The 15,825-nt window shown below is 41.1% G+C and overlaps 1 protein-coding gene across 1 annotated transcript in view; it reads right to left on the bottom strand.

Moving 5' to 3' along the window:
- Nucleotides 1–15,825, bottom strand: part of LOC120573113 — a 78,338-nt gene that overhangs the window by 2,754 nt on the left and 59,759 nt on the right. The window contains exon 5 of the mRNA XM_039822589.1: nucleotides 1,320–2,790. Coding sequence (XP_039678523.1) covers nucleotides 2,594–2,790 — 197 coding nt within the window. The 3' untranslated portion in view covers nucleotides 1,320–2,593. The remainder of the gene's footprint in view (nucleotides 1–1,319; nucleotides 2,791–15,825) is intronic.

Here is a 15,825-nt window from a genome sequence, read left to right on the forward strand (position 1 = left end):
GTTGCACGATATTGACAAAATGTGATTTTGCGATATCGATTATGAATATTGTGAGATCGATATTAATTTTGATATTTTTAAACATATGTCAAATTACAAAAGTTACAGGAAAACGCATCAAAATAGAAATTAAACAAGTTTTCTTACAACACAAGGTTTATTTCAACTGAGAGTCATATTGGACTGGTCCAACATGAATAAATAAATAAATAAATAAATAAATAAATAAATAAATAAATAAATAAGGACCATGTCTACAGAACAGGACATGTTTTACTGGTTGGACAGTATAAAATATATAAATAAAGAGAAGAGGACACAACTTTTCTTTTGCTTCTCTGATTTGTTCCGTTTTGTTGTCTCTATCTATCTCTTCACTTACACTGTCACTCTGTTGAATTATGCACACCCGTGGTACGCTCCATAGGGATGGTCCCGTAGTGGACCCGTGGTACGCTCCATAGGGATGGTCACGTAGTGGACCCGTGGTACGCTCCATAGGGATGGTCACGTAGTGGACCCGTGGTACGCTCCATAGGGATGGTCACGTAGTGGACCCGTGGTACGCTCCATAGGGATGGTCCCGTAGTGGACCCGTGGTACGCTCCATAGGGATGGTCCCGTAGTGGACCCGTGGTACGCTCCATAGGGATGGTCACGTAGTGGACCCGTGGTACGCTCCATAGGGATGGTCACGTAGTGGACCCGTGGTACGCTCCATAGGGATGGTCCCGTAGTGGACCCCGTGGGTTACGTCCATAGGGATGGTCACGTAGTGGACCCGTGTAGTACCTCCATAGGGATGGTCACGTAGTGGACCCGTAGTACGCTCCATAGGGATGGTCACGTAGTGGACCCGGTGGTACGCTCCATAGGGATGGTCACGTAGTGGACCCGGTGTACGCTCCATAGGGATGGTCACGTAGTGGACCCGTGGTACGCTCCATAGGGATGGTCCCGTAGTGGACCCGTGGTACGCTCCATAGGGATGGTCACGTAGTGGACCCGTGGTACGCTCCATAGGGATGGTCACGTAGTGGACCCGTGGTACGCTCCATAGGGATGGTCACGTAGTGGACCCGTGCGCTGACATGTGCAAGTGACACGGTAACTGGCCAATGAAATGATGCTCATTATTGCGACACTTACATATAATATTGCAATAACAATATTGAGTCGATATATCTTGCACCCCTAGATATAATATTGCGCAAGGTGATATTGCAATAATGATATTGAATCGATATATCTTGCACCCCTAGTCTGATCCCTTTTCTCTAACACGAAGCTAGTATAAAGTCATGAGAAAAATCACAAACCATGATCATGTATGAAGAGATGACAGGAAACGCGTTTCTAGGACTTGGACACCTTCATGATGCCACAGAGAGTACGCCTCCTAAAGAAGATTTCTACATGGTTTACCTCCTCCTTTCTGAAATCATAAAAAACAAAGTATTGTTTAGAGGAAAGTTTGAGGACACCTGGTGGACAATCTTATTCTTCCGCAAAACACTTTTGACTCTCTGAAGCATTTTCTTTTTTTATACACATTTAAAATATAACTATTGTTTTCTATAGTGTGTAAATAAACCTCGCTATTCATCATTTACTGTGTGAATGTATTGGGTGGCTGTTTTCATATATACGACCTGTGAACGTTTGAATTATTAGTTGAATCACTTGGTGAATGTGAATAAGTATAAATAGAAATAAAACGTATATTTAAACAAAAGAACAAAAAACAGCTTTTCTCCCATTCGTGGTTCCAATTCAACAAATCATCAGAAGTTCAATACGGTCAGTTAGAGCTGCAACATGTTCAGATATCACAGTCAGCAAAGAACAAAATTAAGTTTTTTAAAGTTATTTAAATGTCATCAATGTAAATACATTAATAATATTGAAATAACTTTTTTTAGTTAGAAACATAACATACTAATCTTCCAGAAATTGTGGACTCTTCAAGTTTAACATCTTAATGAAATTAAGTATTGAAATTTAATGGACACATTTGTTTGTGACAAATTAATGAATCAGATCAAACATCAGATAAAACATTTATACACACATACACACACGTGTGTGTGTGTTTCTTGTATCAAAAGATGACGAGAGTATTTTAAGTTGTCTGTGAATTATGAAGGAAAATGTAAAATATGTGACGATTGCTCCGGTCTCCTCTAACAGTTTGACGAGACATCCCATAAAAATAATGAGAACATTGTTTTCCTCCATAATTATTTTTTGTATATCAGTTCTGTAGTTAGACTTTTATATCATGAATGTGTTTCAGTCATCACCTTTTACAGATTGTTAGTGTTCATTTTGCTGATTTTCATGTGTTTGAAACATCAACGTTGCTATGGTTACCTGCTGTTGTATTAGCTGAGAAACTAGTATTTTCTTTGTGTCTGTGATATAAACAGTTAATTCTAACAATTTTGCCTCAGTTGTTGATTGAACTCTAAACCATCATCTGCTGATCTGTAACTTATATTCGCCAAATGGGAATCTGGTTCTCTCTGCAGAACGTTTCTGAACAAACAGAAACAAAAGTGGACTGACAAGGCCAGCAGAGCTGATGCTGCTGTCAGTCCCAGTCCACAGTAGAGTCAGATCCTTCCCCGACTCTATGGTGGACTTGTTGTGTTTGGTGGACTTGTTGTGTTTGGGGTCTCAGAAGGCTGAAAAAACAGATAGAACCAGCCAACATAGCTGCTGTCAGACCACAGTAGAGACCGATCCTTCTCCGATTCTCCTGTTGTGGTGGACTTGTTGTGTTTGGTGTCTCAGGTTCAGGCCGATCCCTCGCTGCTGTAAAGAGACCAAACACATCTTTTTCATTCATGTGAAGGAAAACATTTCACTAAAAGAGAAGGAAAAGTAAGGATTGTGGATTTCCACAGTACTTCTTTTCTCAGGTTCTTATTTATCTAAAAAGCTGCTGAATTGGGGCGTTGTTGGCCCAACAACAACCCCTCTTAGCTGTTATATAATCACAACGTATCAGAGCCTGAAGTGAGCTATTGCTTTTATAAAACAAGTACGACATTATAAAAGTTAGTCACATTTCAATTTAAATAGATTTTTATTAAGAAAAAATCATGTTCACAATAAAATCTAAGCTCTCCTGGGCTGGCTGCCCTCATCACAGCAAGGTAGAGCTCTGAAAATATTCTAAATATAGAGTTTGATTTTAAGTCAGCTCTGTGTCCTGGCAGTGCTTCCCTCCGAGGCAGCAGCCATCAGTCAACGGTTTTCTCAGATGCAGAGTACCGGTAATTATAGGCATTTTATGTGGTTATTATAATCACAGCTATGAACCAATCAGATTGCTTGATTTGAGCTACCTTTTTATACTGACTTACCAGTGACATTGAGCCAACATCTACCAGATTTAATCCCTTAACTTGTGAGCACATCACACAGGTACATTCCCGAATCATTAGTCCTGAGTCTGGACACATGAAGTCTGAGTCGTCCTTCTCTGAGGACGTCTTTGTCCCACTGGACTCGTCCTGCAAACTGTTCATCCTGAGACTCTGGGACCTCAACTCCTTCATGGAGATGAAACAGGACTGAGAGTCTGAGATCAGTTAACAGTTCACAGAAGATATTAAGAGAGTTGAGTGGATGTTTGGTTAGGGTTGTGAAGGTCCACTCCAGTGTGATGTGGTGGTTCTCCTCTGCCTGATAGGAGGTCTGGGTCACATTCACTACAAATGTTCCTGTTGAGGAGACAGAGAGGGAAAGTGAGAAGCAGACACACTGACAACTTTAAACTCCATCTCCACATGTTTCTGTGGACACTTTAGTGATTCTTTGTTTAGTGTTAGTGGATAATAAAGTGAAGCTGTAAACTAACCAGAGACACAGGAGGTCAGGATGATGAGCAGCAGGATGCTGCAGATCATCTTCTCCCTGTGAGAGGAGACAGAGGTGAAGAGTCACAAACACATGAGCTCAGAGTTCACTTATTACAGGACAGAGAGAGGACATATACAGTCTGTTCATACTTCTTCCTCTGTGTTACATATAACACATGACTGATCAGAGGAGTAACTATAAGCAGCTACAGTGATGTATTTCTGTCACAAGATGGCGCCAGTTAGTAGAGTTTTTCAACTGAGGAAGAAGAAGGAAGTACGACTATGAACTGAGATGAACTGTGAGATAAAGCAGAAGCCGTTGACTAAAAGCTGTTTAAAGTTAACGGTCTTCAACAGGATCCTTGTTATCATTCCAAACTATAACGTTGTGCTTGTCCTCCAAAGATTGTTGTTATAATTAGGCCTTTGTTAAGTGCTTTGTATAGGATATATATCTGTGATCATAACATTAGGGCTGTCAATCGATTAAAAAAAATTAACTAATTAATCGCACAATTTGCTGTAGTTAATCGCGATTAATCGCATTTTTAAATTGAGACTGAAGCTTGTAGTAATGGATATTTCAATAATGCTAAATCACTTAACTTTACAAATATGAAGAGAAAACAAACAAGGAAAGGTTCTGCTAAGTTCAGAATGTTTAATATCTTTCAGAACAACAGCAGCAACAATTTGGCTTATTTAGTCCTGCTGAAGGCTGCTGAAACGGCTAGAAACTGTCCGACTTGAGAGCAGATTTTTGTCACCACCCCCAATATTAGCCACATACCTAATATACCATATTCTGAATAATATATATATATATAATATAAATTACAATCTAGGCAGTACTTTATATCATAAATATTATAATATACATAGTGTTTAATCTGAATGACTAATCAAAGCACATATATCTAAACACAGAAATGCACATCAATATCAATATCAATGTTACACATTAAACCAGTAACCCAAAACCACAAAGGTGTATGTTGGCCTAAAGTGAAAACATTGAGTGTAGTTTTAGATAGCGACGCTGTGCACAGCAATCCATTACCAATGTAAAGCGATTGACTACATTTCCCTTCCAGCACCGCAACCAGGAAGTAGCTTGTGGGACAGTGAGACGCACCAATTTCAAACATTTACTGGAATATAGTCACGGATACTATCGAGTCGACAGCGTTAAACATCAGATTGCAAATAAGGTTTTATCAGCGTGACCAACGTAACAGTTATCAAGCAAACAAATCGCGCACGTACATATCGGCAGCACAGCACGGCGCATGTAGCGAAACAGCAGCTTACCGGTGATGCATCTCTCCTGACGAGACAACATGTCGGAACTAGTACTCGGTCCCGTTTATAGCCCGTGCTCATTCATTTCTGGATTCTAACACATCATCTTTTTTCTCTTTTGGGATCTTACTGGTCCATGTTTCAACTCTTGACTGGCCCGTAGGCCTACTTCAATCAGGTAAATCCCTCCTAGAGCAGCGCCGCCTGACGTTTCTCAGCCGCCACATGAAGTAAACACAGCTGCATTAATTTCGTTAATTTTTTTTAACGAGTTAAATATAAAAAAATTAACGCAAAAATTAACGCGTTAATTTTGACAGCCCTAATATATATATATATATATATATATATATATATATATATATATATATATATATATAGAGAGAGAGAGAGAGAGAGAGAGAGAGAGAGAGAGAGAGAGAGAGAGGGGACGATAAAGGGCAGGTGCTCAAGACCCTTTTGATGTCTATGTGTGCACGTGCCTGACTATAGCAGCTTATAGGTATTGCGTAATATATAGGCCTCCCCCTGAAAATGTTGAATTTGTGGTGAATTGTTATGCCCCTATTCTACCTTTTTCTGAAGCAATTTTTGCAGGAAATATCTTCATGTAAAAGGTGAACATAGATTACAGTACAAACATATAATGGAATATTTAGCAATAAGGGTCTCAGGCATTTTGTATTACTTTCAACTATTTATTCTCCTGTAGATCAACTTTTCTAATTCTATCTGAGTCAGCACACATGTAGCCTAGGCATGACTTACTCTTCCCTCCTCTCTGTGTATTTTGTTGGGGAAGTAAACTCCTTAAATGTGCATATGACCATTATTCACCTCAATGATACATTAATTCATCTTAATCCATTAATAAACCCCTGGACTTAAATAGCTCAGATGTTGTCAGGATTAAATGCAGAGTAAAGGATTTTATTAACAAAAGACTTACACATGAAGGTGTCCTGAGGTAGACAGGGAGGCATCAAAACTAAGACAAACCAAAACCAAAAACCACAAACCACTAGAAAACCAGACATGAAAGGAATAAACCAGCAGGAATGAGAGACACCGGGAATGACAGGGAGGGAGGAAGGACACAGCAAACAGACTAAATACACGAGGTAATGAGGGGGAAACCAGAGCGGGGCAGACAGACTGACTGAATCTCGTTTATCATCTTAACCCAGCCCATCTTTTCATCTTATCTCAGCCTAAATACACAAAGTAGCCTAATATACCAACCAGATAATACAGGAAACTCAAACATAAAACATACAAACGGATGAAAACAGGGTAAAACGCGAAAGAGAACACAGGAGACAGTAAACAACAAGGAAACAGGGAATACATTAACACAATAAAACAGGAAAGACTAGAACAGGAAACCATAACCATGACAGATGTTTCGGAGCAACATTTCTGCTCATGTTCAAAACTTTGTGTAGCCTACATTCAAAATATAACTCATCCCATCTGTTTTCTCTGAGATTTGGACGAGTTGTGATATTTTGAGACAAATTAAGTGATAATGGGCTATTACAAGAATACACGTCACTATATTTCAGAAAATAATCCACCTGTACCATAATCTGCTGTGCATTATTGTTCTGCTGATATGGTAGATCTCAGACCTTCTGACAGACTCAGAGCCCTGTTGGAGACTCTGGTCTCTGAGTGAGAGAAAGTTTAGGGAAGTGGTTGTACACTGCTCTACATCGGCGGTGGGAAACCGAAACTATGGCAGAAAAACACGGAACACAAAAGCGACACATCTGCCGCAGCATGCCCACAGCAGAGCGTCCGTTATGATGACCTGAAGAGGAACAGACCAGGGAAGGAGTGCTGCTCATCTCGGTTTTACAGAGAGAGTGGACACTAAACGACTTTCTGTTGATGGAATCAATGTATTAGACTGGTTGGGCTATGATTCCTCCGAAATTCAAAATTACACTTTTCATAGCTTTCCTCACTTAGAGACAGTTGGTAGGTGATAGCAACAGATAAGTAGGCTAATGATGCCCGCACGTAGGTAGGTACCCGTAGGCACATCGGAAAAATAAACTGGTTAGGCTACCAGTTCTACCAGGAGTTCTACAAAAAAAAGAAGTAAGAACTGCGAAGTGCCTTGGAAAATACTTCATAATTTGCATGTGCCATCCTGGGGCTTTTTATTCTATTAGGCAAGCTTGTTTTTGTAAAAAAATAGAGAGAGAGAGAGAGAGAGAGAGAGAGAGAGAGAAAATGTGGATCAAACAACAAGGCAGGCCTGCCAATCCGTGGCCAGGAGTCAAGCAGTCCCAGGTGCTCAAATTCCCATGTTGTCACAACAAATATCTGAGTTATCTAAACTGAAGACACCGCTTCCATCTTCTCTCCACCGACCACAGTGCATGATGGGAAACTCTGGACTCTCCATTAATCTAATGAAGTTTAATTGAAACTTTTCTTTATGTTTTAATGTACAGAACAGTAAACCTCCTGACAGTCTTTTTCAGCTGTTTCTGTCTGGATGTGGGAGGACATTTGGACTGTTGATTGGGTTTCTTTCAGTTTGAGAAGGACAGGGTCTTTACCTGAAACTTCTGGGATTAATAATTGGATAAATATGAGGATTAAATAAGTTTTTTTTATTATAATGCACATCGAAAAGTCATTTCTATAATTTCACTACACAAAGTCAAACCAGATCATTGTTAGCATGGGAAGAAGCCACCTGATCCAAATAAACACCTTCTTCAGACTGTTAGTACTGGTAGGATTTCAGCACCCTGTGAAGCTCTAATGACATACATTACCTTGGTGTTGATTAACTCTCTCTGAGTAAGTTTGTGTAAAATGTTTTACACAGAGAAGAGTCATCAGTAACATCAGTAGGCAATAATCCATTAAGGTCGGTTTCATCTAACAGTTGCACAAACATTTCTCAAGAGCAATTTTCGAAGGGGACACAAATACTAAAGCCAAAATGGTACAGTTGTAGAGGATATGTGTAGTTGTGGGACTCCAGTAAGTAGGCTGGCAAGGCTATTTTATTCACTTTAAACATGGGATGAAGTGATTCTTTTCTCTAATACAGATGATGTAATGTAAAGTGCAATCAAGGATTAATGGTGTTAAAAACTTGACTTGTTCAATCAGAATCAGGTTTATTAAAATAGTTAATATAGTTAATTAAAATAATATTTACTAGTGACAGCACAGTTGTGTGCTCAACATCCACCACAAGAGGGGCTGGGCTCTACTGGTTTAGATAAATAAGACTGTTCGAATTCAATTTCAAATGCGAATGGGAAGTTTGTGCAATAGGCTACATTGCATGTGTTTTTTTTGTGTAAGAATGCATAAACCTTTTAATATCGGCATTAAATATTGACTGACTATTTCACAGAGCACTGGTTGGTGTTAACTTGTGTCAGGGGCAGTGTTGCCAAGTCTGCTTATTTTAAGCGACTTTGGGCTTGTTTTTCTGTAAAGTCGCTTACAAATATTGGTAGTCTCGGGTCACGTCTTTTTTGGGCTTGTTTGCTTATTTGGGCTTGTTCCCAGCTCCATAATAAGTTGTCAAGCAGATATTTTCTATATTTTATTTAAACTAGGAGTTTGTCTTGCCTGTTCCCTCTGTCCCTCCCCTTTCCCCATACACACAGGAGACAGCAGAGTTTTTTCCCACCCACATCCTGCTTCTAATTGGCTCTGACCGAGATGGCAACGAGTACTAGCCAATCAGAGGCAGAGCAGGGCAATATGTTTTTTTTCTGTTTAGGAAAACGTCAGTTAGTGATGATGAGAAAGATAATGGTGGTGTTCTTCATATATATGAGGCTAAAGTGTTAAGAGTCTTAAGAAAAAATGTTTTAGACCAAGCCTCATCCTCACCTGTTCGAATGGTTTTGACTGGAATGGTTTTTAAGCCAGTTTAGTTTATTTAAGTCTTTTCTAACTCACTCGTTTGTTTATCAGAGCAGGAGCCATTTTATTGCTGCACAAGATTATCAATAATTTCTCCTGTTTCTGGGTTATAGTTATTTAAAAATGGGATCTTCTGCAGTCCCTGCAATAATAAATAAAGAATTTGTGAATTCAGGATGATATTTATTTGTGTGTGAACATTTTAATTATCAGAGGTTACTGTGTATATAATGTACTTGGTACATCAGTCTATATTTGATAGCCCATCAGTTTTCTAATGTTAAATAATGTTAAAAAGTGGTTTAACTCCCTATTGTAGTCATTGTCCTGAAGCTCAGGGGGGAGAAAAATAAATAAACTACCGTGTGTACAGTTTTGCAAAATTGACAATCTGTAGGCCTACCCGCAGTTTAAAATCCGTCCCCACGGATTGTAAAACCGTGCACACAGTTTATGGGGGCTCCGTAGAAAAAGTCGCTTGCTTTGGGCTTTTTTTCATAGGCCTGGTTGCTTATTTGTCTCGCAAGTTCTGGCAACACTGCTGCTGCAGGGAGGTTACGGACACTGAGTGAATATGGCCCGGCCACACCTAGAATATTTCCCCCAGCCAGTGTCTTAGTGAGCGCTGATATCAGAACATGAACGGGTGAAATGGGTTTGGTTTCTATAAAAACTAAACGACCAAGTAATGTAATCGGTGTATGTCCGACCACGTAAACACTGACAGACACAGCAAGCCAGTTTGTAAAACTAGTTCTCAACATGTAGCCTGCAGCCATGCAACACCGATCAGAGCTCCGGGCTGCAGCAGCAGAGTAGCGGAGTGATGTAGACTAGGTCTAAACACGCAGCTTTACCCTTTCTACATGTAGCAAATATTCACTAAGAAGATCACACTTACCTGAAACTAATCCAATCGACTTTTGAAAACGGCTCAGTAGTAGCATATTCGTCTTGCTGTTAGAATCGACTGGAATATTTGCTTTGTTTGTTTTTAGTAGGCCTAGGAAGTGAGAAGCAGGAACTTCTAAAACCCCGTTTTAATGAAGTCCCAGTATTCCCAGTAAGAATACTGAAAGGTCCCAGACAGTAATAATGGATTCAGACTCAGATTCTCTCTCGTAGTGTTTGGTTAAAGCTCCCAGTCTTCCCAGTAGCCGACCCACACGCTGCAACCCATTATCATCAACGGGTTGGTATGATACTGTCATACACACAGAGGGAGGAACTGGAATCGGATCCCCGGCTGCTGAAGGCAGGACTAGAGTCTGAGAAACCAGAGTCCCCCCAGGTCCGTTATGGTAAGGGTAGGCGTCAATAATGAGAAGAATAGCGACTAGCCTAAAACGTGAGAAAAAAAGCCACAGAAACATAGAAAAAGCGACTGATCGTTTAAAAAGCAACAAAAACGTCAAAAAAGACATGATGAACAAAGTGATGATGAAGAGCTGCAGTTTGGTGAAGTGTCCAGCAGGTGAAGCCAAAGTCTAATTTTATTTAACTTCCTGGAATCAAAAACAACAAAAGTTCTTCTTTATCTGTAAAATAACTGATGATCAGCAGAGGAAAAGGAGCATCCAACTCTTCAGCCTACTGTAAAATCATTGTCACTTTGCTATTTTTATATTTCTGGAGTAGGCCTATCGCAGCTCTTTTTATCTGACAGTGAAATATTTTTGGATGAATATCTTAAAACTCAGTAAAAAACAAAAAAACATTCTATGTGGGCCTATGTATGTATCTATGCTTAGTGTCACCTAGTGGAGAAAAACAACAATGAGAACTCCTTTATTCAGGATCCAGTCTAGAGGAGAGGACAGGGACAGCATCTAGTTAAACTGAATAAAATACTTTCATCATGTTGAACGTTTGTTTATAGGATTTAAATTGATTATTGAATTTAAAAGCTGAACTGCTCGACATGCTGTCAGTATGAACCTGTTGGGTTATTCTGTGAGCCCAAAGTTAATTTGCTGTCAGCATCTGATGTAGCAGCCCTTGGAACCGAAATGAAGAGAACCCGAAACGGGTGCAATAACGTTTATTGCCGCTCTTCCAGCACCGTGAAACTAAAGGATATGATACAAATAAGAGCAAGTAAATAAATTACAAATAAAGTGCATGGGTTTATGCAAAATATTAACTTGATGCTCAAATGATAAATGCAATAGGCTACAGTAAAGCCAATGTTCACATTAAATTCACAAGTTGCTGACCCGTGTTAACTCATAACCCAAGAAACATTGCAAATATAATTTAACACTTTGCATTACAAGTTCACTTGAACAACTGAACATGTTAAATAAGAGTCATTTAAGGATTCCATACCTCGCTCCACTTCCCAAGGGTGCAAAGCTAGCAGTCTACTTAGCTGTCCATTAGCCACTTGCAGGTAGTTCACCGACAGACTTAACACGAGCATATACGTTCAAAAAGTAATCTGAAGCGAGGACATACAAATAAGCTTCAGTAAGACAATGAAAAATGTTGAGTTTACATGTTGTATAGTACATGTGGTGTATGTTTTAAGCAAGAGAGCGAAAAAGTAACGGCTCTCGTCTAGCAAGGTTTGCTGCGCGCTGCTATGTTTTCCTTTTTTTGCAGCTTCCTCCTGTTCCGTGTGATTTCAAAATAAAAGTCTCTTAAACTGTTTGTGTTATTTCAAAATAAAAGTATTTTAAACTATGGTCACTTACACTCCCACCAAATCATGTAACGGTGAATGAGGTAGGCATGAAAATTAAACAATGAATCAGCCATGATTTCTAGGCCACCTTAATACACACACACAAAAAATTAAAAAACAAAAACAAAAACAGAAACATCTCACATAAGAGGAAACAAAGCAGATAACCCAAACATGTCTGATGCAAGTGGTTTGTGTTGGAAATTATTTACTGAGCTTCAAGTAGCAAGACAAGTTTTTGGATAGGTCGTTCCATAATTGATGCTTTGAAAGTGTAGTGTCCCTTTCCCGTCAGATTCCGATCTCCTACTAGTACCTTGACTCGACGAACCAACCCATCACTTCCTTCTGTGACGTCGATCACTCGTCCAAGACGCCACTCATTTCTTGCGAGCATGTCATCCTTGATGATAACTAGGTCATTTACCTTTAGATTCCGCCGAGGTAAGTGCCACTTTTGTCTCAAGGAAACGTTCAGGAGGTATTCTCTTTTCCACCTGCTCCAGAACTGCTCAACAAGGTATTGTACCCTGCGCCACCTTTTTGCAGCATATAAATCCTCCCTGACAAACTTCCCAGGCGGTGGCAAAGCAACTTTGGATTTCATCAAGACGAGGTGATTTGGAGTCAAGGGCTCTAATGAGTGAGGGTCATTGATTCCTTCCACGTTTAATGGACGACTGTTCACAATGGCCATGGCTTCGTAGAATAGTGTTCTGAGAGAAGAGTCATCTAGTCTACCTGGGCACTGAGCAACAGTAGCATTCAACACATTTCGAATGGTTCGGATTTGTCGCTCCCAGACGCCTCCTGCGTGACTGGCGGAAGGGGCATTGAAGATGAACTCACATTGTTTATCTGCCAGGAAAGCTTCCAGTGCCTTCGTATCACATTGCTTAAGAGCTTCCTTGAGCTCATTTCTAGCTCCGACGAAATTTGTGCCCTGGTCACAACGGAGTTGACTGACTGCTCCTCTCAGACTTACAAAGCATCTTATGGCATTGATAAGACAGTCAGTAGACATATCTTCAAGCATTTCAATGTGGACCGCCGTGAATACAAACATGTGAAGATAAGCCCATATCGCTTGCACTCCTTTACGACTCTTTTAGTGACAAATGGGCCGAACGCAGTCCATCCCACAGAATGAAAAAAGGGGCTGAAGGTTGGCAGCGTTCCTTTGGAAGGTCAGACATTTTTGTTCCTCTGTAGGTCGTCTAAGTTTTCGACATTTTATACATTTGTGAACAAACTTAGCAATAGTCTTACTCCCACCAAGGATCCAAAAGCCATTAGCTCGTAAGTTCCATCAATGTTTGATTTTGGTCCCTGATGACAGATCTGGGCATGGTAATGAGCTATAATCAACTCAGTGATGTGGCTGTCCCTTGGGAGGATAATGGGGTGCTTTAGTTCTTCACTGAGGGATGACTCTTTTAGTCTCCCACCAACACGAAAGCAGTCCTTCATCAAGAATGGGGTTTAGGCAAAAAAGAGGACTTGAACTTGGGAGACACTGCCCCTTGTGACTTGTTTGAAGTACCTTTATCTCTTGAGAGAAGGCTTGTTGTTGGACCAGCTTAATCACAACCTCAGCAGCTCTCTTACGTTCTTCAATGGACACACAGTCAACATGTTGTGAGGTTTCCTTAGATCCAACTCTCTTGATTCTTGCAACCACCTTTGACTAGCTTTGTCCAGGAGGAGGAAACCGGTTCAGACGGCTTAGGATATCACTTGTTTCATTGACTTGGATTGCAAATATTTGAACTGCCTTGACTTCTGGATCTCCGACAAGCAATTCAGTTGAGGGTTTAGGTGGCAAGAGCACTTCCTGTTCCCACAGAAACTTGGGCCCGGATAACCAGTTAGATGAAGCGATTTCTTTCGCGTTAACACCTCTTGAAGCGTGGTCAGCCGGGTTTTGTGTTGTGTCAACGTAGTGCCATTGGTTGGGATCTGTACTTCCTCTTATCAGTTGAACACGGTTTGCCATACAAACACGTGGAACCTTCGTGCTTCATTGCAGATGTATGCTAGCACCACCTGAGAGTCAGTCCAAAAGGATTCTTCATCAATTTTCATCTGAAGTTCTGTCTTTAACATGACGCTCATTCTGGCTGCGGTGACAGCAGCTGAGAGTTCCAATCTCGGGATACTTAAGATCTTTGATGGAGCTACTCTGGATTTTGCCATTACGAGACTGCAATGGATCTCACCTTTGTTGTTTGTGTACCTTAGGTAGGAACACGCGCCATATCCTGTACTGCTGGCATCTGCAAAGTGATGTAGTTCAATCCTTACAATGGTACCGAAGTTGTGAGGGACATTACATCGGGGTATAGTGATCCCCTTTAATCTTCTAAGACCATCCTTCCACTCCTCCCACCGTGACTGAAGGCCTACAGGAATGGGATCATCCCATCCAACACCTCGGCGACACAGCTCCTGCAGGATACATTTCCCTCTCAGGGTGAATGGAGCCACGAACCCAAGTGGGTCATAGAGAGAGGCGACAGCTGACAAGATACCACGGGCGAAGTTGGGGGTGGTCTTTGGCTTCCGATATTGAAGGCAAAGGTGCGTTTCCATGGACCCACTGAATGCCAAATGCGTGTCCTTCTGTTAAAGTGCCTGGATTGAGATTGAGGGGGTCAGTAGTTGCTGCTCTTTCTGATGGAGCTACACAGGTAAGGACCTCTCTCGGTTTGAGTTAAACTTATGTAAGCGAAGCCTGCACTTTTGCAAAGTTGCTGCCCGATGATTAGCTCTTTAGCCTCTTCCTCTGTTGAAACACTGATTAACCCATCATCCACATAGAAATGATTCTCTACAAAGGCTGATGCTAGGGGATGGTCAGTTTTATGTTGCTGTGCCAGGTACCTGAGTCCGAAGTAATTGGCACACCCCGGGGAGGAGGCAGCGCCCAAAAGGTGAACTGTCATTCTATATTCTTGAGGTTCTGCTTCCAACTGACCTCCCTCCCACCAAAGGAACTTCAGGTAATTACGGCATTCAGGCAAGACAGAGAACTGATGAAACATTTTCTCAATGTCACAGATCACAGCAACAGCTTCTCTTCTAAACCGTGAAGAGAACTCCCACTAGAGAGTTGATCAAATCAGGGCCAGTGAGTAGTGTGTCATTCAAAGAGATCCCATTAAACGCAGAGCAGTCAAAAACAACTCGAAGTTTATCAGGCTTTCTGGGGTGGTATACCCCATGATGCGGAATGTACCACACAGTTTCTCTCTCAGCGCGCGGGGCTAATTCTGCATCACCTCTGTCCATGATGTCTTTCATGAAGGCTGTGTAGTGGTCATAGTATTGTTTGTTTGGAAATCAACCTTTTCTTCAGGTGTTGCAACCTAACAGTGGCCAGCGTCTTGTTATTTGGAAGAACTGGTAAACCAGTGCTCTTAAATGGGAGTGGCATTTCGTAATGTCTATTGTCCTTCTGCTTAATGTTGTGGCTCAGAAACTGAATGAATCGGACGTCATCCTGAGACACGTATTTATTCTCATAGGTCCTTTCGTTGAAGTCCGATTCCAAAATCCTCAACACATCTGGGGCAGATGGCACTGGGATTTCCTTCACTGAGACTTCGATGAACGAAGCTGGTTTTTTCTTGTCTGTCCAAATGGGGTGATTCGACCCTATGATGCTCCAGCCTAATGCAGTCCTTTGCGCAAAGGTTCATTTTCACTACCTGTGATGACCTCTAGGGGAGCCAGTGCAGACGGGCAGTGTACCAATCAGTAGTCCCACCTCACAGTCTTGCAATGGTGGCATCTTGTTTCTTAAGTGGTTCAAATGAGGCCACTGGATTGCTGTGCTTTTAGTGGGAATGTGTGACTTATCGACTGGAATGAAGTCTCGTGATAGGCCTGTTTTACTGTGATGTACGTTTCAGAGTTCAGTCCCCTAACCTGTAGACCACTAACAGTCTTACTTGCTATTACTGTATTGGCAGCAGTCATGGTGCTTAACGAGTTGCACCAAAGAGTGGTCACACTGAGTCCAGCAGCTAGATCCTCCAATATGAAAGTACAGTC

The sequence above is a fragment of the Perca fluviatilis genome, chromosome 14 (assembly GCF_010015445.1).
Source record: "Perca fluviatilis chromosome 14, GENO_Pfluv_1.0, whole genome shotgun sequence".
NCBI lineage: Eukaryota > Metazoa > Chordata > Actinopteri > Perciformes > Percidae > Perca > Perca fluviatilis.